Source organism: Zalophus californianus, chromosome 13 (assembly GCF_009762305.2).
Source record: "Zalophus californianus isolate mZalCal1 chromosome 13, mZalCal1.pri.v2, whole genome shotgun sequence".
Taxonomy (NCBI): Eukaryota; Metazoa; Chordata; class Mammalia; order Carnivora; family Otariidae; genus Zalophus; species Zalophus californianus.
This window is the reverse complement of record NC_045607.1, coordinates 36,199,519-36,225,251: the sequence shown is the minus strand read 5'-3', so window position 1 is coordinate 36,225,251 and position 25,733 is coordinate 36,199,519. Positions and strand designations below refer to the sequence as shown.

The 25,733-nt window shown below is 55.6% G+C and overlaps 1 protein-coding gene across 3 annotated transcripts in view; it reads right to left on the bottom strand.

The window, feature by feature from the left end:
* The window catches only part of TLN1 (talin 1), a 31,818-nt gene that overhangs the window by 1,640 nt on the left and 4,445 nt on the right, over positions 1-25,733 (bottom strand). For 2 of the 3 annotated variants that reach the window (XM_027614467.1, XM_027614468.1), the window contains exons 2-53: positions 23,691-23,853; positions 23,350-23,447; positions 22,977-23,106; positions 22,712-22,864; positions 22,308-22,450; positions 22,071-22,198; positions 21,282-21,342; positions 20,538-20,642; positions 20,023-20,178; positions 19,164-19,265; positions 18,926-19,002; positions 18,514-18,694; positions 18,200-18,313; positions 17,966-18,074; positions 17,531-17,739; positions 17,276-17,374; positions 16,827-16,877; positions 16,102-16,269; positions 15,637-15,931; positions 14,899-15,065; positions 13,976-14,104; positions 13,694-13,810; positions 13,495-13,608; positions 13,169-13,303; positions 12,660-12,788; positions 12,001-12,103; positions 11,682-11,890; positions 11,200-11,319; positions 10,793-10,990; positions 10,437-10,576; positions 10,159-10,252; positions 9,966-10,055; positions 9,728-9,850; positions 8,416-8,559; positions 7,821-7,982; positions 7,451-7,591; positions 7,176-7,357; positions 6,868-7,000; positions 6,559-6,660; positions 6,301-6,471; positions 6,057-6,206; positions 5,846-5,947; positions 5,651-5,770; positions 4,756-4,902; positions 4,416-4,582; positions 4,120-4,303; positions 3,900-4,025; positions 3,684-3,800; positions 1,213-1,398; positions 971-1,078; positions 358-463; positions 31-155 (exon numbers count right to left, since the gene is read on the bottom strand). In XM_027614467.1, coding sequence (XP_027470268.1) covers positions 31-155; positions 358-463; positions 971-1,078; positions 1,213-1,398; positions 3,684-3,800; positions 3,900-4,025; positions 4,120-4,303; positions 4,416-4,582; positions 4,756-4,902; positions 5,651-5,770; positions 5,846-5,947; positions 6,057-6,206; positions 6,301-6,471; positions 6,559-6,660; positions 6,868-7,000; positions 7,176-7,357; positions 7,451-7,591; positions 7,821-7,982; positions 8,416-8,559; positions 9,728-9,850; positions 9,966-10,055; positions 10,159-10,252; positions 10,437-10,576; positions 10,793-10,990; positions 11,200-11,319; positions 11,682-11,890; positions 12,001-12,103; positions 12,660-12,788; positions 13,169-13,303; positions 13,495-13,608; positions 13,694-13,810; positions 13,976-14,104; positions 14,899-15,065; positions 15,637-15,931; positions 16,102-16,269; positions 16,827-16,877; positions 17,276-17,374; positions 17,531-17,739; positions 17,966-18,074; positions 18,200-18,313; positions 18,514-18,694; positions 18,926-19,002; positions 19,164-19,265; positions 20,023-20,178; positions 20,538-20,642; positions 21,282-21,342; positions 22,071-22,198; positions 22,308-22,450; positions 22,712-22,864; positions 22,977-23,106; positions 23,350-23,447; positions 23,691-23,820 — 7,050 coding nt within the window. In that variant the 5' untranslated portion in view covers positions 23,821-23,853. The remainder of the gene's footprint in view (positions 1-30; positions 156-357; positions 464-970; positions 1,079-1,212; positions 1,399-3,683; positions 3,801-3,899; positions 4,026-4,119; positions 4,304-4,415; positions 4,583-4,755; positions 4,903-5,650; positions 5,771-5,845; positions 5,948-6,056; positions 6,207-6,300; positions 6,472-6,558; positions 6,661-6,867; positions 7,001-7,175; positions 7,358-7,450; positions 7,592-7,820; positions 7,983-8,415; positions 8,560-9,727; positions 9,851-9,965; positions 10,056-10,158; positions 10,253-10,436; positions 10,577-10,792; positions 10,991-11,199; positions 11,320-11,681; positions 11,891-12,000; positions 12,104-12,659; positions 12,789-13,168; positions 13,304-13,494; positions 13,609-13,693; positions 13,811-13,975; positions 14,105-14,898; positions 15,066-15,636; positions 15,932-16,101; positions 16,270-16,826; positions 16,878-17,275; positions 17,375-17,530; positions 17,740-17,965; positions 18,075-18,199; positions 18,314-18,513; positions 18,695-18,925; positions 19,003-19,163; positions 19,266-20,022; positions 20,179-20,537; positions 20,643-21,281; positions 21,343-22,070; positions 22,199-22,307; positions 22,451-22,711; positions 22,865-22,976; positions 23,107-23,349; positions 23,448-23,690; positions 23,854-25,733) is intronic. The other variant, XM_027614470.1, reaches the window with a different exon arrangement.

Here is a 25,733-nt window from a genome sequence, read left to right as displayed (position 1 = left end):
TAGGAGGGGCGGGAAGGGGGGGGGACTGACCTTGGGTTTGGCCCGAGGCTTCAGCTGCTCCAGCTTTTTGGCTGCAGCCTCAATGGCGGCCGCAGCCCCCAGGAGCTCGTTCTCAGCAATGACTGTGGGGTCCTCTGGGTCCACCCATTCTGTTCCTGGTGGGGCAAAGGGAGGAAGACAAGGGCCGAGGCAGAGCAGGGAGGTCAGGAGCACTGGGCAGCATGCTTAGTGCCCCCGGCACCTGTGGGGACTGCAGGCAGAGGCCAGCTCAGAGCAAGCCCAACCAGGAGGCAGAGATTCCCCCCCCCGCCCACGACAAAGACGGCCCTTCCCTCCCTGCCCCTGGTCACCCCTCACCCTTCATGGCCTCAGCAGCTTGGATGAGCTCAGTGACCGAACCAGCCACACGCTTTGAGTGTCCCGTCAACTGCTGCTTCAGTTCTGGGCTTGGCTTCTGCAGGGTCTGGGGAAGAGAGGCCAGGGAGCAGGAAGCATCAGATCTTAGCTTCTGCTGGAGCTAAGAAACAGGCCAGCCATGCCCCCTGCCCCCTGCCGGGACCGCTCCACGCTGCAGCCCACAAACCCCGTGCCGCCTGCGCAGGTGCGCTCCTGGCCCCGCACCGCACACATGGGGAAGACAGTGGGGCTGTGTGTCACTCACCGGCTGACAGGGAGCAGGGAGAATGAGGAGAAAGAAGAGACGACGAAGGCAGAGAAGGGGGCGGTCAGGTGGGAAGAGAGGAGGTAAGAGAAATGAAGAGGAAGAGGTGAGTGGGAAAACCAAAGATGCTAAGAATGATGGGGCCCCAGTGGAAGGAGGCTTGGGCATGAGAACAGATTTGGGAAATAGAAGGTGGGGTGGGGGGGGAGACGTGAACAGCCGGCTGGAGAGCTGGGTGTGAAGCACATGGGGAGAGGACCGTACGCAGGGAGGCTGGTACGAGGAGCAGACAACGGCCGCCTTCCTTACCAGCAGCACGTGGTCCAGCAGCTCCAGGTAGCCGTTGGCACACTCCCGGCCGTAGTGCAGGGCCCGAAGCCGCACATCAGGGGCCACTTCTGGGTGGTAAGCTGCTTCCTATCCCGTGGAGTTAGCGTTAGGGTCCCACAGAACTCCAGGCCCCCAGAGCCCCTGCACTTTCTCCCCTCCCATGTTCTGCCCTAAAGCTGCCACACCACGTCAGACTTCCGCCTCACTATCAGGGTTTCTACCTTGCAAGCCCGAAGCATGTCTGCAATAGCACGACGACTCAGATTAGCCGTGGCAATGACATCCTCCTGGCGACAGGAGTTGCCAGCGGCAACAGCCTTGGCTGTTGCCATGGTGATACCCTTGGTCATGCGAATAAAATCTTCCGGGGTGGAGGTCTTGGCAGGTGGCTCTGGGGAACAGAAGACCTGTTGGGGGTTGAACAAGAAGAAAAATTGTACAGTGAGTGAGACTTACTTGTATAATGTAGCACTCTACGTGTATAAACTGGTCCATTGATCCCCGGGCTCGAGAACAGGCTTTCACTGAGTACTTAGTGTAGATCAGGTCCTAGGAGGAGTTCACACATCACAGCTAACATAAGGCTGCTGGGCATTTCTGACCGAAGTGACTGGGGAGAGTTTATTTGTTTGAAATTTATATTGTTTGAAATTTGAGAGTTTGTTTGAATTACCTTTGAGCTGGGTTTTCATTCCTAAACTATAGAGAAGCCTTGAAGGGGTGAGTGGCAGAGGTGGGGCAAGGGGCTGGGTCTTAAGAGACCTAGATAACAGGAGGGCGTTGAATAACCAGGATGTCAAGTGACAGAGTATGGAGCAATGTTCTAGAATTATAGGGATGGTGGAAAAAAGGTTGTTGGGGCCTTGAATATCAGACCAAGGTACTTAGGATTTTGCATAGTAAGTAAAACCAGTTTTTTTGGATGTATGTGTTTATCCCGCCAATTATTAAAAATCAGCAGGTGGTAGATTCTGTGTGAGGTGCTAGGAGTACAGTGGGGAATAAAGGAGACAAGGCCTTTGTTCTCATGGAGTTTACACTATTGTTTTGGACACGGACAATAAGTAAACAAGCAGAAAAACGAAAGACTGAACTGGGCTGTGAAGGAAATAAAGAGGGTGCCGTGCTGAGAAATAAAAATGAGGTCCTTTCTCAGGTAGGTGGCTGGGGAAGCCTCTCTGGGGAGAGGACTTTTTTTTTTTTTTTTCAGATTTTATTTTAGTTTTTAAAGTAATCTCTACACCCAAAGTGGGGCTCGAACTCACGACCCTGAGATCAAGTGTTGCAGGCTCCACCGACTGAGCCAGCTAGGCGCCTCTGAGAAGAGGACATTTAAGCTGCAGCCTGAAGGAGGGAGGTTGGCAGGGGCCGTGGGGCTTGGAAGGTGACGGTAAGGAGTGTGGATTTTACCACAGATGCCAGGACACTCCCTAAAGGGTTTTAAGCAGTGAAGTGACATAACCTCGTTTACATTTTTTGGCTCCCGTGTACAGAGAGCGCATTGGAGGGGTGCGTGAGAGGGCAGAGCAGACGGAGGCTACGGCATAAATACACCGTAGGCCTGGTGATGGTTTGGACGAGGTGGAAGTGGTGGGGATGGGGAAAGGAGAAAATGAGATCCGTTGGGAGGGAGCGCTGACAAATCCTGGCAATGCGCTTAGGCGTGAGGAATGAGAGAAAAGCGAACGTTACAGCTGTGTTCCTGCCTTTAGGATCTGAGTTATTAAAAGGTGCCACTGACTGAGATGGGAAGGACAAGGGAATGGTCAGGTTTGGGAGGCACAAAGTTAAAGAGTTTCAGTTTGGGCATCGCCGAAGACCGCATCAGAAAGGGGAATTCAGAAATGAGCAAGCTGAGAAGGAGATGAGAATGGCAGCAATGGGAGGAGAGGAGAGGCCCAGGCAAAAGCCCCGCGCAGCAAAGTGGACAGAGAGCGGATGAAGATCCCAATCCGGGGGCCCACAGTGGGGGGGGGGGGGGGGGGGCGGGACAGGAGGCTGAGAGGAGCAGGGGAGTGGAGGGCGGCTGGGAGGTCGAGCAATGGCCCGGACTGGGGACCAAGACCGAGAAGTCCCAGGTGACCGAGGGGGATTCTGCATGGCTGCAGGTGGCTCCCGTCGCAAGGGAAGTGGCTTGTTGGCCAGAAGCTGGGAGGCCTGGCATCTCAGCGGTTTGTCAAACAGGCAGCTGAGAATAACTAAACTCAGAACTGAAGTCAACTTGCTAGAGAACGGCCGTGGAAGTGGTTAAGCGTGCCAAAGAACAGGACAGAGAAAGCAGTGGTCTGCACCGGCTTGGGCCGGCCTCCGCGTTTACTAGGCCGAGGGTGGCTCGCTGACGCTACAGGAGAGGCGCTGGAGAAGCAACAACAGAAGCCACTGTCACGAGGGCCGAGGAAGAAAGAATTCCAGACAGGCTTGTTCACAAAGTCCAATGATTTCGAAATGTCTGAAGAAGATGAAAGCCAAGAGGAGACCACTGAATGTGGCGGCTCGGATGCCACTGGTGGCGGCGGGAAGTGGGAGGGGGAGAAGGCAGGCGTCCAATGCTAACTAAAGTAGGCGAGGAGGGGAAAGACACCAGCGCGGCTCACGGAAGCAGCGTGGCAGTGAGCGAGGAGAATAAGGAGATTCACAGTCTGTCACGACCCCTCTCGGACCCACATCCCCGGTGCCCCAGACTCCCGCTTACCGCCAGCTCCTGCCGTATGTGTTCCGTGGTTGCCTCCAGGGCCCGTGTGCCTTTGGTGGCCTCATCTTCCACGGCTTTCACGGTCTTGAGCAACGACGTCACATTGGTCACCATCACCTGGGGGCATCAGAGGAGTTGTGGGGGTGTCATGTTAAGGAACAGGAGGATGCACAGCGATCCGCCCCCCCACTGATGCTGCGCTCCTTCCCCTCCAACCTTGGCAGAGTTCTTGAGCTGCCACACAGCAGGGTCGTCCCCGACTTTGCCAGCTGCGGCCTTCGTGGCACTGATGAGGTCTCCCAGGGCTTTGGCCACATCTTTCACTGCGTTGATCAGCACTACCTGCGTGAGGGAGTGGAAGCTCTGGTCCGTGGGAGAGACGGGGACAACAGGCGGTGAGTGCTTCTGGCCAGAAGTAGGGGCGTCGGGTGGCTACCTGTGTCTCAGGGTCCTCGGCTCCCAGGCTGGCTGCACCCAGCTTGACGACATCAGCGAGGCGGGTGATGGTGGCCACAGAGGACTGGGCAGCCTGGGCTAGCTTCTCCTGGCTCCCGGCCGCGTTCTGCACCAGGACCTTGGTGTCTTCCACCAGTACCTTTGCGGTCTTCAGAATGCCCTCCCTGAGGGAGGGCCCGGCTTAGTCAGCCCTTCACAGGCCTCCCCCAGCCCCTCCAGCCTCTCCCCCCGCCCCTGCACACCCCCCACCTCCGGGAGGCCCGGTTCCCTCCTCACCGGTGATCGGCGAAAGTCTCGGCCCCCTCGCGATTGAGGGTGCCGGCGGTGGCGAACATGATGGTGGTGTCGAGGTCGGCAATGATGCCGGACACGGCACTGGCAGCCGTGATGCAGGCCTGAGTGCCACGATTCCCCGCCTGGAGCGCGGCCAGCACGTGCGAGACCTGGGGGAGGGAAGGCATGTGGGGACTCCGGCCGGTGCCTCGTGGAAGGGGATGGTCACTGGTGGCCGGGAGAAGGGACGGAGGAGAGGGCTGGGAAGGCAGGACGATGATGGGAAGGGCCACTGCGGGGTCGGAGAGACAGTGCCCCAGGCCACGGTGATGAGCACAGTCACCTTCTCGGAGACTCTCCGGGCACACTCTATGAGCTCCTTCTTGGTGTAGGCGTCGCTGGGGCTGCACTGCAGGGCGCCCGCCTTGGTGACCAGAGCGGCACAGCCGTGTCCCAGCTCCTGCACGCGGTGCTTGATGTGGGCACCTATCTGCGAGCGGATGGGAAAGGAAGATGGCCTTTACAAACGGCACTCGGGGACCTCCACTGTGCTTGGAGGAGTCACGAAGGACCTAACAGAACACGCATCATAGACTAAAGGGGTGGTGAGAAAAAGTGCCCAGCCTGCAGATTTCCTGTTTCATATCCTTCAGGCAGGAGGTCACCTCCTACACATGGAAAATAATAGCATGTAGGCACCAACTGGTGAGGATTATGTTAAGCCCAGTGAGGAGGTGGGGGAGAAGCACTTTATGCTGGGGAATTTGAATCAGAGGGCCACGGATTACGATTTGGCCTGGATGTGGTTAAGGAGGGGTTTGGGGCTGGGGATTAGGTGTGTGATGGTAAGATCAAATTACTTGCTTTCTTGGAAAGCCAGGAGCTTAGGGAAGGAAGAACTTCTTGGGTCTGCAACAAGGAAGAACTAAGAAGGGATTACAGACCTGCAGGATAGCAGAGAAGTAGCCACACTCCCAGAGGGGTGTCGGCAGACCAGGAAAGCTCTAGATTGTCAGCTGTCTCCTCTATCCCCGTGACTTTGATCCTGTCCCTACATGAGCCCTGATCACTCTTTAGTGGAGTGGCCCTGAGGGGGTGTTCCCCTTTCTAAAGAAGGTTAGACAGAGTAAGGGTGGGATGGCCCCAGAGGCTGACATGATGGGGACAAGGGCATGCTACTGCGATTTTCTGTGAAGGGCGGTGGGGAAGGCCTTCACAGCAGCTGCCCCCATGTTTACCTCTTCATTCTCAGCAGCCACAGCTGCAGGCTTGGCCTGGGAGGCCAGGCGGCCATAGTCACTGGTCAGCTGGTTAGCAAGAGGGCCTAGCTCCTCAGGGCTGGTGTTTGACTTGGTTACCTGGTGACAACAGAAGTAAAGTTATGCCCACACTAAGCTCCCTGGGGGTAGCCTTCTACACTCTCCCAAACTCACCATCTCTTGAACAGTGACAGCAATGGCCTTGGCTGTCCGCACCATAGTTGTCTGGTAATCCACAAAAGAACCTTCTGGTTCACCCATTGGTCCTTCATCTAGCTGAGGGGGGCGGATGGGGAAAGGAGAAAGACCATCAGGGTCTCTGACACTGAGCTCAGGGACCCTGGCCCAGGGGAGCCTCTGACCACAGGCACCCAAGGACTCTAACCTGGTTGATGGCCTGGGTGATGGAGTCCACCATGCCGCCAACAACCCCAGCGGCACTGGCTGCCTCGTTGAGGGTTGTCGTCAGGTCCTCTACGGCCTCTGTCATCATCTGCACAGCCTCCTCCAGGGCCTCCTGGGTGTGAGCCGCTTGCTGGGGGACAGAGCGAGTAAGTGGAGGGGGGCTCTGGTATTCCTGCTTCTCTGACCTCTTCCTAGTAGCGGCCCCTCCCTCCCACTTTCAGTACCTTGGGGTTCCCGCCAGCCTCCTTGGCTGTGTACAGCAACTGCAAGGCAGACTCTGCCAAGGTTTTAGTCTGGTCCAGGAGCGCCATCTGCTGCGGGTGGCTCAGGGTCTTGGAGGCAGCACCCACCGCAGCCAGGGTGAGTGGCTCAAAGTACTGGGCCATCTGGGACACCTGAGGCGAGGGGTTCAAGTGGAGGTCAGCTGGGCCAGGAACCCTCGCTTGCCCTGCCCCGGACTCCCCACCTGTCTCTCCGGGTACCTTGTGTCCCAGCTGGGAGGCTTCAGCCCTTGCAGCACTGGCCAGCGGCTCGATAAGGTGGGAGATCTCCTGCACTGCAGTGAGCATCTGAGTGTGCAAGGCCTGGGAAAGAAGCGAACTTGAGCCCTGACTGTGACCTGGAACAGGGCCTGCTACTTCCTTCCATACTGAACTCGCTCACTCCCCTGGGCATGTTCCTCCTGTACCCTTGACGTCTCTATGAGGCACACTCCTGGATCCCCCATCTTCCTCGAGTCTGCCGTCTCTCTCCCCAGATGCAACCTTCCGTATAACCCATTTCCCCCTTACCTCTTGAGAGATTCCCTCCCGAGGAGCAAGCTGTTGGCTGACAGCAGCAAGGGAAGCCTGGTCTAGGTCCCGCAGACAGCTGTTCAGAGCTGCAATTGCCGCCTCGCACTCCAGCTGCCCTGGAGCCTTGTCCCTGTAGACACATCATAGGCTCCAACACCACGAACCACCCTTTTAAAACAAGGCTAGTCTATCTTTCCGCAGATCCCCCAAATCTTGGACAACAGCCTATCCCATCTAATTGCACTACCCTCCCCCCGTTCTGCTCTATGTTCCCTGGCCACACTGGTTCTCTACCCCTGCAACACCTCATGCTTGTAATGAGCTTCTTGATGGAGTCTGAGACAGTCCGGGAGTGCCCAGCCAGCACCGACCAGCGCGGGGGGTCCCGGGGATTGACTGCTAGGGCCCGGGCTGTCTGGATGAGTCCCCCGGCACTCTCCAACATTGTCTTGGCAGAGACCACAATGGGCTCCATGGCAGCCCGGCCCTGGGGAGAGAGGAGGCAGGGAGGTGAGTCTCAACACTCCTGCAAAGATGAGGGGGCAGCCGGCCCATCGGTTTTCCCTTCACACTGCCTCACCTCAGGGCTGATCTGGGCAGGAATGCTGGCGAACTCAGGGTTGGATGCAAAGGCACTCAGATTGTCCACGGCCTCCAGCAGAGGGGCCGTTGCTGCTCGGCACTGGGCACGGTTCTCTTCTGTGAAAGCTCCGTCAAGTGCCTGCAAGGGGGAGGGACAGAACCTCAGGACTGACTGCAGGCAAGGGAGGTGAAGTGCAGGTGTCCTGGGCTAAGGGGGTGGGGAGAGGCTGGTGATGACCAGTATGGACACGCAAGGGCCTGGGCTCAGGCAGACGGGCTATGGTAGAAGGCCCAGGGACTGATGCAGGGACTGGGGGAGAGGAGACTGGACGGTCAGAGGGAGGCTGGGAATTTCAAACACTGACAACCTTGATAGTCTTGACAAGATTGGCTGTGCTGTTGGCCACCTCCTTGGCCGACTGTACGAACTGGCGCTTGGCGGTAGGATTGGCCGTGCGAGCAGAGGCCAGGCGGCAGCTGTTACACAGTGCAGAGGTGTGCTTGGCCACAATGGTGGCTGCAGAGAGCACCTGCGGAGGCAGACACGCGGAAGAGCCACGGTGAGGGCAGGAGCCCTGCACGTTGGGGGAAGGAGACCAAGATCTCTGCAAGTCTAATTAGGAAAGTACGGAGTCACCTGAAAAGTGAAGATCTGGGAGACAGAGATACCCAAAGATGAGCAGGGTGTGGGAAGGGGGAGATGGAAGACAGCCACCCTGATGGAGAAACTGTAGTAGGGTAAGTAGGAGAGTGAACTCAAACTGTCTACAGAGAAGTTCTGAACTTAGCAGTAACTAAGAGTGACAAGAAACATGGCAGGATAAGACAGTTACCCCCAGAGAAGCTGTGTGTGGAAGGTCAGCGATACACCCCCACATCTCCCACATCTCCCTCTTGGGGCAGTCCATCCTGGCCGGGCACCGTTTCCCAGACTTGCCCATAGTACCTGTTCCCTTAAGTTACCTGGGCCTGCGTACAGCCAGGCTCCCCCAAACTCTGACAGGCCATCTGAATTGCCTGGTTTGCACGGGCAAACTGCGTGGGCTCCACCAGTCCTTGCTGCCCAGCTTGGCTGTTGGGATCAGAGACCCCCACCAGATATGCAGCCTGGGGAGAGAGAGGGGTGGGGGTGGGGTGAGGAAGAAAGACCATCTCTCAGGTGGGACTGACCAGTGACAGTGGGGACAAAGGGGTACAGTAGGGCTAAGTTTAGTAGCCAGGGTACTATGTGAGCGGAGGTATATTAACAAATGATAGTAGCACTATAAAAAAGAAAAAAACCTCTCCTGTTTTGTTAAATGTGTTTGAACATTTCAGAAGGTTGAAAAGGTAAAAAAAAAAATAAAAAAGGAAAACCACATGGTAAGGGTTTCATCAAACTTCTGTGTAGATGTGTACCTGGGGGATTGTAAGGTAAAAAGTACTGCTTACTCTAAGTAAAAGTCAAAAAAGGTTTGAAAACCACCCTGGCACGCGCACACACGTGCACGCACGTAAAGCCCCTATGAAAGAGTCTGAAAACTGCAGGTTGTTACGACCACTGATATTTATAACACCTCCAAGCTTCAGAGATTTGGAGAGAGGGAAGGGATGGGTATAACGGTTGCCAACGATTTTTTATGATTAGAAGACCATCAGAAGGTTTGGTTTATACTTCAACACATGGTCGCTCTACTTGTTCCTCTTTATGCTTTTCCAGAGATAAGTCATACCATCTAAAATAGGCCACCCAACAGAACAGGGCAAAGGGAGGTAGGGGAGACTGAGGGAGCAGGCTGGTAGGTTTTCAGGGAAACAGTCTGAGATGAACTCTCAAGCCAGCCTGCCTTAAGGGTTCATGTACTAAAGCAAAATACTCTCACAGCGAACAGGTTGTTTTAATCTTCATAACTGCATAAAAAGGCAAAGCTAAGTGGTGACTCAATTAACTGGAACTGTAGTCACTGGTACTATTTTAATAAAGTGATACTTATGCGGAAAAAAAACTTGCATATGCCAGTCAGCATATACCAAGAAAGCCAGGGCTGGAAAAGGGCCATTGCTTGGACAGTGTCATCCTAACCCAAAGTACCAGGGGCTCAGGGGTGACAGCGACCAGAACTGTTGGTATTCTATGGTTGCTAACAAACATCTCCACCGAGGAGGGGAAAGAAACCCAGCCTCCACAGAGTTGGTTCTGCAAACATCACTTCTTGGTTATCTACAGGAGCATCAGGCTGTTGAGGCGGGGGAGGGAAAGCAGGGGAGCGTCTGGGGACCGTTGCAGGGGAATAACCTGTGCGGCTGCCTCAGTGAAGCCACAGAGGGCCTTGGAGGCTGTGGCGATGGCCTCCCCGAACTCAGGCAGGTTCCCGTTCTTGGCGTTTTGGGAGATGCCAGTCATGGCCTCACCCAGTACCTGAGAAAGAGAGGGTATCAAGAGAGTCCGTTCCTGTCCTCAGAGGGGCGGAGGAGTCCCTGGTTTGTCCCATCTTCCTGCCACCAGCCCTCCTTGGGCCCCCTGCCGCACTTACCTTTGAGTTCTCCATCACACTGTCTAGGCAGCCGAAGTAGGACATGTCATTGATGGGCTGGACCGGGTTCTCTAGGAGTTCCCGGACAGTCTGGACAGGGGGAGGACAAAATAGGACTCAAGACACCTCCTTCACCCCCAGACCCAGAATACCGTCCTCAGCCTCTACACCACTCAGCCTGCCGAGTGCCCACCTCCAATTCCCGCAGGGCATTGTCACACTCTTTCTGGCCTGGCGCCTGCTGGGTGCACATGGTGATGAGCTGGTTGATGCTGTCGGTCACCGCCCTGGGAGGAAAAGAAAGCTGAGTGGATGCACGCACAGGTCATCATTCTTGGGTCCTCTATACATGGGAAGTGTCTAACTGTTTCTCTTTCGTGTGTAACCACTCCTAAGCTGGGACTTCTCATGAAAGGTCCCCTCCCCAGTCTCTTCAACACTGCCGGGCTGGGCTTCCCAGCTCCTACATACCGGGCAGCTGCAGCCAGCTGACTCTTGAGGTTGGGGGCAGCAGGGTCTGTGGACAGGGCCTTGGCAGCCAGGAGGAGTTTGCTCGAAGACATAGAGATGCCCTTCAAGTTGGACACGACCTGGGCCCGGTCCTCCTGGCTCTGTTGAAGGTGAAAAGGTCAACACATTGTCTGGTCAGTCCTTTCTTATCTGTCTCTAAAAGGGCTCTTCCTTCCGTCCCAGACACTCAAATGTTGCTAGAAACTGGGGAGGGGGAGGGAGGAAGGGAAGGAGGCAGGCAGACAGAGGTCAGGACTGAGCAGTCACACGGGTACCTCTCGCCTAACCCCTGAGCTGGACCCTGTGTCTTTTCATACCGGGGCCTGTCCTGCCATCTCCACACCAGCTTCCAGGAAGGTGCTGAAGTCCTGTCCAAATCGACCTGAGGCTCGAGCCAGGTCCTGGGGGGTTCCCCGAGAAGCCTGTACCAGTTCTGTGGCTGCCTGATTCAGCCCAGCAGCAGCCTCATTCAACCGGCTCTGAGCTTCTTGAAATGTCCCGGTGCTGGGGGGAAGCTGCAGGGTCAGAGAGAAAGTCAGAAGCGAGCATGGGGAGCGATGCGAGGGAGAGTTTGGTCAAGGAGCGCTGGGAGGTGGGCACAGAGCCTGGGAGTAATGAAAGGCGGTAAATCTGGGAAGTCAAGGTCAAGGAGAGGTCCAGAGGTGGTAGGAGAAGCTTGGAGTTCTTCAGCTCCTACGTGCCCCCACAGCCCCGGTCTTCCTACCGAGTCACTCAGGAGTCGCTTGCTGGCGTCTCCCACTGCTCGCAGGGCATTGTCCACATCTCGCTGGCCAGGCAGGCAGCTGACACAGCGGTTCAGGGCCTGGGTCACTGCTTTAGCCACCTGAGGTGGAAAAGGAGACAGGCGTTGCCAAAATGGAAACAGTTTGGGAGAACCCCTCCTCCACTCATGGGGACATGGGAAATAACTGATCTACTGCCTTCGAAAGTGAAGAGGAAAAGGGGTGCGTAGCTGAAGGGGCTGAAGTTAGGGTATCAAGTGATAGTGATCAAACTGTCTCAAATCTGGTGTTCAGCTAGGCCCCTGCCTCAGGCTGAGATACTCCTACCAAGACTGAGGGAAAGGGTGGGATCCAGACAGGAGCTATCAAGAGCAGACCTGGGAAGGGGCCTATCAGTGTGGATGAGATTTTGCTCCAGGCAGGCTGGGCCGTAGGGGGAAGTGGCCTCTTCCCCAAACCTGACCTGGGCAAGCCGCTGCTGGCTCTCAGGGTCCCCCGGATGGCCAGCTGCCTTTTTTGCTTCCTCAATGAGGCTGCTGGCTTTGTCCAGAACGTCGCTGGCTGTGTCAAGCACAATGGCCTGCACTGCAGGATCTGACGTCAGGGCAGCTACACCCCGAGCAGCCTGGGCCAGTGACCGCAGCCCACCTGCCACATCCCGAGCTGCGATCCCTGGGGAGATGAAGGGAAAAGGCGCCTTTACTGCCCGGCCCTGATCCCTGTGGCATCCTCTGTCCGCTCCATCCCTCCTTCAGCTCCTTTTCCCCAGCCCCTCCACATACCTGCGTAATTCTCATTGCCCTGGGCAACCTCCCCCAGCAGCTGGGCAATGGCGGAGCTCACTGCTTTGGTGCTGTTACCCAGGTCCTGGGCACATTTCTCCATCTAGGGATGAAGTGGGAGACTCAGGGGCAGAAAGAACCGGGAAATGGGAACTTGAGAAGCGAATTGGGATCAGTTGGCAGTTTAAATGAAGGTTTTGGGCAGCTCTGGAGTGCAGGTGGGAAAGAAAACCTCAGGGTTTGATTAAGAATGAGGTTTTTTTTTTAAAGACTTTATTTATTTAGAGAGAGAGCAGGGGGAGCGGCAGGCAGAGGGAGAAGCAGGCTCCCCGCTGAGCAGGGAGCCCTATGCGGACTCGATCCAGGACTCTGTGGAGTCATGACCTGAGCCGAAGGCAGACACTTAACCGACTGAGCCACCCAGGCACCCGAGGTTTTTTTTTTTTAAGTAAGATTTTATTTACTTATTTGACAGAGAGAGAGCGAGAGAGCACAAGCAGGGGGAGCGGCAGGCAGAGGGAGAAGCAGCTTCCCGCTGAGCAGGGAGCCCAATACGGGGCTCAATCCCAGGACCCTGGGATCGCGACCTGAGCCGAAGGCAGACGCTTAACCGACTGAGCCACCCAGGTGCCCAAGAACGAGATCTTAAGAATACTTACAGTCTCCCCAGGTAAGGGTTTAAGCTTGCCATCTCGAGCTGCTGCCTTCACTTCCTGCAGGTCTCTCTCTAGATTCTGTACCACACTCAGTGCAGAATCCATCTCCAAAGGCCCACACGCTTCCTGAGCCTACAGTGATAAGGGGGTTTGGGTACCAGAGGTACTGCTGTGTCCCACTGATGCCCCAGGTTATACAATTACCCCTATTTTAGGTTATTTTGCAGAGTCCCCATCATCCCAGAACTCCACCCTCATTCTCTTTCTTTCCTTTTTTTTTTAATATTTATTTATTTGAGAGAGAAAGAGAGCATGTGCATGTGCATGCACGCACAGCAGAGAGGGAGAGAGAAACTTAAGCAGACTCTGCACTGAGCGTGGAGCCTGACACAGGGCCCGATCTCATGAGCCTGAGATCATGACCTGAGCCGAAGTCCAGAGTCGGATGCTTAACTGACTGCGCCATCCAGGCGCTCCTACCCTCACTTTCCAAAGCCAGCCAGCTCCCATACCTTCTGGGCAGCGGTACGAAGTTCGGCCAATGCAGTACCAAGGTTTTTAGCACACTGACTCAGCTGCATGGCCGAAGCCTGGTCCTGAATTGTTGGCACGGATGCCTTTGCAGCAGCCACCATCTTCCCACCTGGCTGTTGGGGAACAGGCAGGCAGATGAATGTACCATCTGCTTGGGTACAGGGACTGATGATGGTTAGGACACGGTGAGCGCTGTGGCTCTGTCTGGGAAGGAGGCTGTTGGCGGAGCTTTAAACTGTGGGTGATCTCGGGGACTCAGAGGGTGGGAACGGTCTTGTCTGAGAGGCGGGAGAGGGTGCCTTGCCTGCAGGAAGCTCTGGCTTGCGGCAATGAGGGCCAGCTGAGCACTGGGACTGTCCGGCTGAGCCTGGCTCCCTCGGACGCCCTGCACCAGCAGTGGAATTTGTTCTGCCACAGCCTGTGGGGAGAAAAGGTCATGAGAGCCACCTCGCCACAGACCAGGGGAAAGTCTCCCTCGTCCCCCGCCTCCTCCCGAGTCTCACCTTGCAGCTCTGCACCAGCAGCGGCTGGGGGCCGGCAGAGGCCTTGGGGGTGGAGGCTGCATGCTGGGCTGCGGCGATGGTCTGTGTGGCTGAGGCCGCAGCCTGTTTGGCTGCGTGCTGTGAGGACAGGGTGGTTGGGACAAGCCCCGGGCGGTCCCCCACCCGGTTCCTGCCCACCCTGGCTGTGCTACCCCACGAGGAAACGCCGATCGAGTTTCTCTCTGCACATCATTCCTCCCACAGCACCCACACTCTTGCTCCCGGTTCGCTCGCCAGCCTCACCTCCAGGCGCTGCACCAGCTTCTTCTTGATGGCATTCTGCGCAGCCGCATTGGTTGCCATGCGCAGACCCTCGGCCGCCTCACGCAGCCGCTGCTGCTGCTCCTCACTGTCAGGGTGGGCGGCCGCCCCCTGTGACAAGTGGGGAGACATGCGTCCTCAGCGTCCCTGCGGCCCCCAGCTAAGCTCTGCTCCGGCCCTTCCAGACTCCCAACAGTTTCCCAAGTCACTTCTAACTACCCACACTCAAGGTGATCACAGCTGAGATGAGCTGCCTTGGGCAGGCGCAAGGGAAGGGCAGGGGGGCCCGGGATTCCCTGTGGACCCTCTTTAGGTGGAACTATGTCTTCTTTCCCTCTCAGGGGCAGGAGCCACGTGTCCTTCCCGATGCCCCACAAAATGCCACTGGCAGGTGAGGGGTCAGGAGGGCTCTCTGGGACAGGGAGGACACAGTGCAGAGCAGGCATCTCAAAAATCCCATCTGGGGACCTGGTTACTCCCGCAAACTGAGAAGCCCCAGAGCTCAGGGAGTATGAGAGCCTCTTGGCTTCTTCTGGATAGTATCCTGCACCTTGGGTCCCTGTGTGCCCTGCCTTGTCTCTCTCTGCACTGTTGACTGTGCATTCCCAGGAGAGACCAGGAAGCAGGCAGCAAAGTAGGGGAAAGTAAGGACAGCAGACCTTGGACTTGGGGGAGGGAAAAGGGCACGGCTGCCTTGTCAGTGAGCGAGCACTCCAGCAGGCCGCACTGGCTCGAAGCCTGGGCCGCCATCTACCTGAAGCCTGGGGTGCATTTCCTTCCTGAGCGCTTCTATTTGTTCTCACGTATTTCCTGCTTTTCCTGGGTCCCTCTCAGCAGGACAGGGCGACCATCCAGACCCTTCCCTTCAGGTCTCAGTCTGGGAGTGTGCACAGAAGACTTTGTACCTTGGCAGCCTCCACCATCTTGGCTGTGGCATCAGCCAGGATCTTAGCGGCGCTTAATAGCTTGCGAGAATTCTCCAGATCACTCTCCCCCTCGGCATCAGCCTTGATGGCATTGACCAGGTCAGAGGTGGCTTGGGCTAGGATGCGGGCCTGTCGTACCATCTCACCTGAGAGGACAGGACACCATCAGGTAAAGAAGCCAGAGATACTGCGAGGGTGCCGGGGTGGGGGAAGAGGGTGCAGACAAGGTAGACAGTGCTCTTGAGAACAGTTAAAGAGACATAAAGGTTCTCGAAGGGATTCCCCTGGAGTTATTGTTTTTTGAGTTTAGGATCTTAGAGAGGGAGATTTCCTGGTGGGCTTTCATGGGAAGGAAGACAGTCTCTAATGGGTATTATTGGCAAATCGTCTTGAGAAGGTAAGATACTCCCTGTGAAGGCTTTTAGGGGTGAGCGGGTAGGGTGGAGTGGGGAAGGCTCTCTCTTAATAATGTCACCTTCCAACCTTCAGCTGTGTTTGTGTACACTTCTGTATATTCTCTAAACGCACCAGAGAAGGCAGAACAGGGATCATATTCCTGCTTTACAGAGGAGAAACTGAAGGTTTCCGAGAGACTGAACACCTAGTCTACCGTGCTGAGTCCTAAGGGGGAGGTGGTGGGTCTGCAAGGACTGAATGTCCACTGTGCTCAGGGAGCCTCACTGGGGTTCACCGTCTTCCCAGGAGTGGTGCCCTTACCAGCATCACCCATGGAACTGAAGATGTTCTCAGTGACAGTGAGGATGGTGTCAGTGGCCTGGTCATAACGGCCAGCAGGCCCAGCGCCCGTGGCGTGGGCCTTCACGTGCTGCAGCAGCTCATTCAGGGCCTGGGTGACAGCCGTGGCCGCTGCCCCGACCCCCCGCAGCAGCTGCCCGTCCTCTGTGGCTGCCTGGGAGGCGGACACACAGCCCTCCACGGCTCTGGCCACCAGGCGTCCGGCCTCCACCAGCTGCTCTTGGCAGACAGGTGAGCTGATCGTAGGCGCCACCACCTGCAGGCAAACTGCGAGTAAGAGACGAAGGCCACGGAAAGGAGTCGTGAGGTGGGGTGTTTGTGACAGTCACTGGGAGAGGTAAGGAGGAGCCAGAGAGGTGCAACGAGAGGCCCTCGTGTGCGGCACCATCACCCTCAGCACAGGCTAGCGCAACCTCTGGGGCTCACCTTGGTACAGGCCACCAGCTGGGAGGTGGACAAGGCACACTGTGTTGCTGCAGCAATGACCTGGGTCTGAAGCCCCGAGTCCTCTGTCCGCTGGGCCACACTCTTGGCCTTGAGGACCAAGGCAGCTGCAGCACTTGCCACAGCCTTGGCTAGCTGCATTAGTACGTCCTGTGAGGAAAGGGCTGTCAGCAGGGCCTGAGATCGGGCTTGGAATCCATGGACCCTTCTCAGAGGCATAAGCTGTTTCATTATTCCCACTGGCTCCAATCACAGGACAGTGTATGCAGAAGCAACCAGAAGCTACCCCAAGCCCTTGCCTCGAGCACCCAGTAGGACAGATTCCCTCACCGAGGAACAAACCTACACCGAAAGAAACCGAGCCTACACCAGAGGGAGAAATGCATGAGGCGGATACACTCGGACAGCGATGGGGAGGGAGGGGCAGTGCTGTTACACTGGGATGGAGAGAGGTACCTCTTGGGGTCCCTCCCACCCCCAGCTTCTTTCCTCCATTTCTGCTCAATCTTGGTTGGAATCAGTCACCCTGGAGTACGAGACCCTGTACAACCCTCCCTGGTCCCATTTTCCCAAGCCCTGCCTGTGGCATGCCTACCCATCTCCCATCATGGTCTGCTCCCCCAGGAGGCTGGGGGGTAGAGGTGCAGAGCGAGTGTATGCGGCTCAGAGAGGACAAAGCTGGGAAGGCCCAGGCCAGAGGCCGTTACCGTGGGGGAATCGGGGGGAGATCGAGCCCCAGCCCCTCTGGGTGCACATATCTGCGTGGGAAATCCAGGATGACAAGTCAGCTGAGGAAACTGGCATGGGGTGGGGAAGGGGGGAGCTAGAGGGTCAGTGTCCTTAGGGTGGCATGGAGGGGGCTTCAAGATGTTAAGTTGGGACAAGGGCTATATATGGGGAAGCCAAGGAAAAGATGACAGGCGGCTACAGAATATCAGTCAGCCAAGGGTGAACTAGTAGATTTAGTCTGGACTCAGGGGTTCTGAATTCTCATCCCCCCAAAAAGGGACTGGAGGTTCCCAGTGTCATTCCCTGCAAACCGGAGGTTCAGATTGGCTCTCAGAAGTCAATTTGTATTAACAGGATTAGGAGCTAGATTCAGGGTCAGAGATTACCTCCGAGAAGCTTATGTTCTGGGGCTGGGTAAGTCACTAACCTGGAAGTGGGGGTCAGTATCACTTTCCCCAATTTGCTGCAACAGCTCCCCACTGGCCTGGCCCACATTCCCAGCCGCTTGCAGCAGGTTCTGACGGGGCTGTGGAGAGCGGACACCAGTCAGAAGCTGCCCAATCCCTGCCCACGTGCCCCTGGGTCCTACACGCCCACGGGCCCCACGCCTCCACCCCGCAGCCTGGACCGCCCCCCGTCTCCTCTGGGCTCTCCTCCCTAGTGCCAGCCCGGGGCCCCCGACCTCAGCACTGGCTGGTTGGGCACTGCGCAGCAGCTCCGACACTGCCCCGGCGAGGCCCTTGGCGGCCTGCAGCAGGGGCCGGCCGCTGCCGCCTTCGTCCTCCAGCAGGGCAGCGAGCAGCTTCACGCCGCGGGACATCTCCGTGAGGTTGGAGGAGATGGTGGTGACCGCACAGCCCACTGCTGTATAGTCTGTCTCCGCGGGGTCCCCTGAAGGAGGAGGAGGAGGAGGAGGAGGAAGGGGAATGCAAGTGAGAGGTGGGCAGGCCAGACGACGGGCCGGGGAGGCGCACAGAAGCGTCAGTCACACACACATCCTGACACAGTCTCTTCCGTGAGTCAAGCTGTGGTCCCACCCAGAGCCCATCACGCTCGTGCTCCCCCGTGCTCTTTCTCCCCCTCCCCGTCACACAGAGAACTTGGGGGTCCGGCTTACCTGCTGTCAGGTTCACCACGGAGGCGGTACCGGCTGTGATGGCATCGACCTGGGAGTGGATCTCATGCTTTGATTCATCCATCTTGTTTTTACGCCAGGCCTTAGAGGCCTGCGAGAGAGTGAGAGAGAGAGAAGAGAAGCAAAGCTCAGGATCTGCCCTGGTTTGGTTAACCCCAATGCCTCCGGGGAGTCCCACCCTCAGCGCGGCTGGCCTCTCCTCCCTCCCATACTCACAGCATCCTGGCCCAGGGGGGGCAGAGTGTCAAAGTCATCCAGAGTGGCCTGGGCAGCTTGCACAGCCTGCATGCTGGAGTTAATGGTCCCAGTGAGTGCCTGCTGGGCTGATGTCTACAAGACAAGAGGAGGAGAAACAGGGAATGCTTAGAGGCAAGAGAAGGTAAAGGAAAACTCGAGGCTAGGGACAGGAATACAAACAGGGACATGGGAAAAAGACTGCCTAGCTCCTGGCTGGGCCCAGCTGACGGGCGGGGGCAGGGGGAGTGGGGGAGAAAGGCCTGGTACCCTGGTGGCAGCGGATGCACTCTTACCAAAGGGGGCATGTGTCCTCGGTGCATCTGGCCACTGGTAATCTGCTGCTGGGCCGGTGGCATGCTGCCCACCTGGAAATTCTCAGGACCAGAGGCTCCGGAGCGCATGATAGCGGGCAGGGCCACAGAGCCGTGCTCCACTTTGCCCACCCGGTTATACTGCTGCTGCAGGACTGTCGACCTAGAGAGGGGACACCCTGGGCAGCACTCAGAGGACTCTGTGGTCTCACCCCCTTCCCACCCAGCTCTACTGCCTTTGCAGGTCCCGTGGTCTAGGGGGTGTGTGAGGTCTCATGAGAGCCTGTGACCGGTTCAAGAACCGTCCCACGGATTCCCCACCCCTCAGCAGTCCCTGGAGGCAGGCCTTGCCGTCCCTGCCCGACGGATGGGATCAGCCCAGCTCCCTTCGTACTTTTTGGGGGACACTGAGTCCTCCAGCATAGTAGACTCCTCGTCTCCCTCCAGCCCAAAGTGATCCTTGCTTTTTTTCTGTAGGAAGGAAAAAGGAACAATTAAAGAAAAGAGACGCAGGGAAACGGCAGCCTCTTCTTTCCCCTAGTCAGCCTTTTTCCAGAACCTGGGTCCCCACTTTGAAAGGACCGGCTTGGGTAGAAGGTGGGGTTAGATAAGGAGATGGTTGGGGCGGGCACCTTTTTAAGGATGATATCAATGTAGCCGGCGATGAGCTGGGCGATCTGCTCCCCTTCCGTCGTCTGTACTGAGTAGTAGCCATCTTGGTAGTCCCCGAAATCCTAGGGTGACAAGGTGGGAGCTTGGTGGGAGGGGCAGCATCTTGCCAGGATGGAAAAGGGTAGGATGGGAGCCCCATGGATGAGCTGGTGAGCGCTTCCCCTGCCAACAGCCCTCTAGGGAGAAGCCCGCCCTTCTTCAATTTCCTCTTTCTTCATTTTCCTCCCTGGAGGGCAACATTTTATTTCTGAGAAGCAGTCTTTATGCTACATAGTTTCACATGAATGCCATCCAGGAAATCTCTATTCTCTCCCCCTGACAATAAAGTTGGAAGGACACAAACATTTATCATTGAAATGACCACAATTGAGGGTTAGCACTAGTATCCAAAATGGAGAGATAGCCTTTATGAAGTTCTCATTCCCTCACTGAGGCACTTCATCAAGATGGTATCAGTTTCCAATCCAGCACACCAAAATATAAAGCTGGGGGGGAAACTATTATATAGTTGCTGCTGAAAGGGAGGAGGCTTATTTTTTTTCTTTCTATCACCTTTTTCTTCCCTCCCCCAAGTTTCCTGCGAGCTCAACTTGCTGGTGACGGTTCTGTCCTGTTGATTTTAAAGACTTTCATTTAAGCATCACTTACTCTCCAGGAAACCTCCTCTACTCTGATCTCCATGGTCCTGTAATCGTTACAAAGTTCTCCCTTTTTCTGGAGTCACACTCAGTGCCCTATCCCAAGGGAGGGGAGAGACCTCTGCAGCTGCCCCCGCCTGGAAATTCCAAAGCACCTTCCCCTCTGGGCACCCAGACTCACCAGGGTGAAGCTCTTGGGAGAGGCAGCCCAGCGTTTGATGTTGGTGAGGCTCCACTCCTGGATCACCTCTTTGGTCTTCTCGTCCACTCGCATGACACACTCCTTAGTGATGCCCAGAAGCCTGGGCACCAGCTTGTTCTTTCCTTTCATCTTTTCCTGTGAGGCAGAGGTTGTCATTGGTGCTGTACCCAGAGGTCACGCAGAGGAGTGAATGAGCACATCAGATCTCGACCACAAGGGGGTGCTGAGGAGCACGGGAGAGCTTAACTGGGTGTCTGGATGGAGCCAGAACAAGCTCCTCGAGGGAAAACACAGGGTCCGGAGGGAAAACACAGGATCCGGAGTGAAGTGGTGGCAGAGGGCTGACAACAGGGCAAGTTTTCACAAGGTCAGAGCAAGGCAGAGAACGGGACTCGTAGGGATGATGGAAAATGTGAACAAGGGCAGGGCCAAACTTTGAGGGTAAAGGATAAGAGCGGGAATAAGGAAGGCAATGAGAAGGGTCTGTAGCCCACCTTAACCAGAAAGAAGGAGACGCCATATGTCTTGAGGGAACGGGCTAGCTTCACGTAGCGCACCTTGGCCTCGATCTCACTCATCTGCCCACAATTCTTGTGTGCCTTAGAGTAGGAAGTGGGGAAAAAACGTTTAACAAAATGCAGGAGGATAGTGTTACAGACAAAGAGTTGCGACGTTAACTACAATGGGAGCGTACTGTGGGGGACACAGGAAAGATTAGGGGGTGCAGGATAGGAGAAACGAGAGGGTGACAGGCTGGGGGCTGACAAAGGGTACGCAGAAGCGACAGTTCAAGGAATATAGTTAAAGAACTTGCAGATGTTCTGGAGACATAAACAGATAAGAAGTAGAAGGTCAAACAGAAGGCTTTTTGGGTTGAGTGTCCAAGAAGTGGAGATAACACGTTTGTACAAAGATATAGTTTTCAGGGTAATTTCAGGCATACTGTCTCATTTGATTCTCCTATCAATCCTACCCAGGGCAGGTACTGTCATCCCACGTTAGAGGCAAAGAAAAGAATACAAGAATATTGAATTGAATTCCACAGCAAATGCAGTGATGGAGCTGAGATGAAAGGCCCAGGTCTTCTGCTTTCTTGGCCCAGGAGAGGTGGGAGGGCAGCTTGGTGGGTGGAAGCAGGTGGGAGGGGACAAGGAAGGGGCAGGGGTCCATTCAGGCAGCTAGGATTAAGCAGCAAAGCTCCCGGGGCATCCCCAACACTTTCCCCTACCCCCATTCACCTGGAAGATCTTACGCTCTCCCTTCTGCTTCACATACTCCTTGGGCAGGAAGTCCTTCAGGCTACACCAGAAAAGGGAGGGTCAGCATGTAGTGGACAGCATCAGGGATATGTGGGCCATGGACTGTGGGCCTGGGGGTGTGAAGAAATGTCTAGGACAGTGTTATCTTTGGGGAGAAGGAAGGCTCGAGGGAACAGAGTTGGGATTATCCATGAAATCGAGACGACCTAGCATGAGCTCTTGAGCGCAGCCTGTGTCTCTCCCTATGGGAAAAAGGGACTGAGGGAACCTGAGTTGCAGGCTCAGTCCCTGAGGAAAAGAGGGTCCAGGGCACTACTGCAGGGAACCAAGAGCAGAAGGAACTCAGTAGAAGGATGACCATGCACGTAGGAAGCTAAGCAAGACACGTTGAACTCTACACATTCTGAGGAATGTCAGTGGATCAAATTTGTGAAGCTTTCTATTAAGTCTATGTTCCCTATGAGGAGAAATGTTCTGTTTTTCTCTGGCTACTGCAGTAAAATTCTTCAGAGAATCTCAAAAAGGTTACATGCTTGCTTGAGAGGTATGGGGCAGAGGCAAAAGATTCTGGGCTACATTCATGTTCCACATGGGGCCCGTGAGGAGACAAACAGCTGACAGCAGCAAAAAAGGTACCTGTGTGGGTCAAACCCTGGTGCATCAGAAAAGGATTAGAGAGAGAAGGCCTGGGGGGCGGGGCAGGGCTGTGGGGGTCACAACGGCAATGAGTCCTGGGCCCTGACAGGGTGTGGGATGTGGGTCACTCACTCAAGGAAGCCAGCCTTGTGCTTCTGTTCATTGTGGGGCCCAAACTGGATCTGGCACTGGAAGCCAGCAAACTCACAGGCCTTGTCAAAGGAGACAGGGTGGGAGCCATTGAGGATGTCATCTCGTGCCTGGGAGAACACAAGGCGGTGGAGGTTGTGTGTGGGTGCAGGGATACCCTTCGCTGTGCTTCTGCCCCCTCTCCCCACCTCCCCTACCCTGGGCAAATCCTCTCCACACCTGCACATAAAGAAGGTTCAGCTGTACGGGGTCCCGGGAGTCCACATTCTGGTCTGAGTAGAAGAACTTCCTCCGCAGCAGAAGCGTCTCATGCTCCTCCACTCCCTGTTCCCTCAGCGTGCGGCCATGGTCCAGCCAGTTCACTGGGACACAGAGTCCCCTCAGTGCCAAGCCCTTAGGGCGCCTGTCTTGTCTGCTCTTTGCCTTTTGTTTATTCTTCATCTCCTACCTTCTCTCACCGCTAAGTTCCATGAGTAAGACTTTGTTTTACTACTGATGCATCCTGCATCTAAAACAGTGTCTTCCAAAAGCAGATTTTCCATAACTAATGAATATAGAGCTGTCCCCTGCTCCCCCGACCCCGACCCATTTCCAGGGCCCTCTTTTTTTCTATTTCCGCTTACACTCATCATCCGTGTGCAACTTCTGCTTTAGTTTTTCCATCTTCTTTTCATCTCGCAGCAGTGTCTTGTCCTTTCGTAAGGTCCCTGTCACCTCCTCCTTCTTCTCTTCCATCAGCTCTCGAACCAGTGAATATTCATCATGGTTGGTGATGCCTGGGGGAGGGGGAGGGGGAGGGGTTGGTAGCATCCCAGGCACTGCATCCGTGTTTTCTGGCAGAGTTGGAGCCTCCATTCCCCAGCCCTCAGCCCCACTGAGACCCCTTACCAATGCGGGCACAGATGGTCATGAGCATGTCGGTGACAGTCTTAGAGTCATCCACCATGATAGTCTTCACAGTTCCATCGAGCATACGGATTTTCAGGGGCCTCTGTTTCTTCCTGTATTCCATGGTGTCCTGTTCAGGCAGGAATAGCAGGAGGGGCCCACTTGAAGCTAGAGGTATTACTTCCTTTTTCCGTGGCCAGAGGGGAGGAAAGTAGATTACTAACAGCAAGACTGGGGTGGCTCACTCAAAAAGCAGATTATTTTGACTGCCTGTGACAGAAAGCCTGGAGAGGGTCAGGGACAAGAGATATGGGTGCTGAAAAGAGGAGGTGGAATAGGGGATGTTGGTGGTCCTTGATGAAGTGATACTCACCCCATTTCGGAGCATGTAATAATCCAAAGCTTTCCCAGCCTCCAGCCATATCCCTTTTTTGGGGTCATCATCTGACAGGAACAGCCCAAAGTCGCTGGCTAAAAGAGAGGATGGATCACCTCAGACTTACAAGGACCCCAGTGAGGCTGAATGGCTGCACGGTTGCCCCTTACTATTTCCCCAGGGACCAGGGGCCTAAAGGGGAGAGAGGGAACCATGGAGCACAGGCCTGAGGGGTGAGTAGCCTTGAGGGACGATGGGGTCGTCCCTCAAAGCCAAGAGCCTGGGAACAAGGAGGCACCGAAGACTCCCACCCCCGCCACCGGGGTACTCAGACTCACGAGGGCCAGCCAGGGCCTCTGGGATGCGTTCACGAATGATGCGACAGGCATCATACACCATGGTGGATGGCTCGAACTGCATCGTCTTCACCACATTCCCAATGCTGATCTTCAGTGAAAGTGCAACCATGGTGGCAGCTTCTCCTCTCCAGCCTGGCTCGACCTGGCCCGTGGCATCAGGGCGTTAGCACACATCCGCGTTAGAGGGGAGGAGGTCCCCCAGATGGGGCCCCGGGAGGGGTGTTTTTGAAAGGGACCCACCAGAGCAGAGAGTAATGTAGTTGTTTTTATTTAAGAATTTTAAAGAGTGAGAGGTTATTTATACCAAAGGAACCAATCTTCACCACCTAAGATATGTGAAGGAGTCTGGTCTGCAATGCTATGTTCCCTGAGGATGCCGTTCTGCCCCTACCACTAGAATCTGTGCCTCGCTTCTGTCTGCCAAGTATCTCCCTCTTGCCCCTTAAGCTGCTCCTTTCCCAGCCCTGCCTCTGCCTTGTTTTCATCTTTTCTTGGTCCAGTCTTTTTCTCTCTTTGTCTCTCACTAGGTCTTGCTGGCTTTTTCCTGTCTGGGATTTTCAGAGCTCTGCCCTGACTTATCATGTGACCTCCCCTCTGACAGCTTTAGCCTCCTTCTCTGCAAAATGAGGACGTTATGTTAGGTAATTCCCAAGAGATCCTGAAGCCTGCAAACACCCACTCTAGCTAGCCCAGCAGGGAGACCAAACCCGACTGCTTGAGCCGTCTAACTGGAGAGGGAGGTGCCTTCCCAGGGAGCCTGGCCCCATATTTGGCTTCCCTGGCAGTCGAGCTAGAATGGATGATTCTCTAATCCAAAAGGATCTCAGAAATTACTAGTCAACTCCTCAGTTTTGTAGAATGCATATCAGACTGTGGTGGGGCAGGCGGGGTAGTTTCAAGGCAGGTCAGAAGAAGAGCCCAGTCCCTCTAACTTGGTCCTTGCTTCAAGTCACCAAGTGAATACCCGGTCCTCGCGACAACTCCTCACATGCTCCCCCGTCTTCAGTAAGTCCTCAAACTCTGCCATCCGCCTCACTACCTCCCTTGATGGTGTTTTCAGTGCAGCTCAAGATCAGCCCCACCCTGACCTCTCCCACCCTCCTTGGCACCACATCTCAGCAGGCTGGAGGAACCCTTGCAGGTGGCGGCTGGCACCCAGGGCACAATTTGCCTGGCAGCTGATGATGTGACCCAGTTTGGTATAGGGATTGGTTCCTCTCAACTAAGAGAATGAGCAAATCCGGGCTGCCCATTCCCCTCCTGGCAAACCCTCCTTGGCTGGCCCCAAGTGGGAAAACGCAGGACCGGAGGAAGGCTGGAAACAGGTGGGGGTGCTGAGACACAGTAGCCGGTAGAGAACCAGGGAAGTTGGGAAGGGATAGGTTTTTGGAGGGTGAAGAGGTTAGGAAGGATGAGGTGAAAGAGACTAATAATCTAGAAACAGGAGACAGGTCTATGTGGGAAAGGTGTGGATGGGGGATCTGACAGACCGTTTCTGACCTTATAGAACAGTCCAGAGTCTCCCACGAAACCACAGCTCGCTCTCTCTATTTCCAAAGAAATGAGGATTCTTCCAGTCTCCCCAGCTCTCTGCCCACCTCCCCATTCCTCGGCCACCTCTCCCAGTAGCTTGACAGACCTGGCTGTGGGGTTGCTGGAGGGCTGGAGGGTCAGCGAAGTGGAGTCGTCAGAGGACCTGAGAGCAGGACTGAAAGGACCCTCCACCCTAAGTCGAAATTGCACGTCTCCCCCATTTCCTCCGGACATATGAACACCCCCTTCTTCTTCAAGCACGGAAACCTCTGGTGAGACCCCGATAAGGGAGATGAGTCATGCCTACCCTCACTCCCAGGCTGCTCCTGAGTGAGCACCCCCAGAGCTACAAGATGACGAACTGAGAAGTGGGAACTGAGGGTGATGAGGGTAGAGAACAAGGTCCTTGGAAGTATGGGGAGAAGCTATCCAGGCCCTAGTCTGGCCTGAGAACTTTGCTCCCTTTTCCATCATGTTTTATGAAACAGC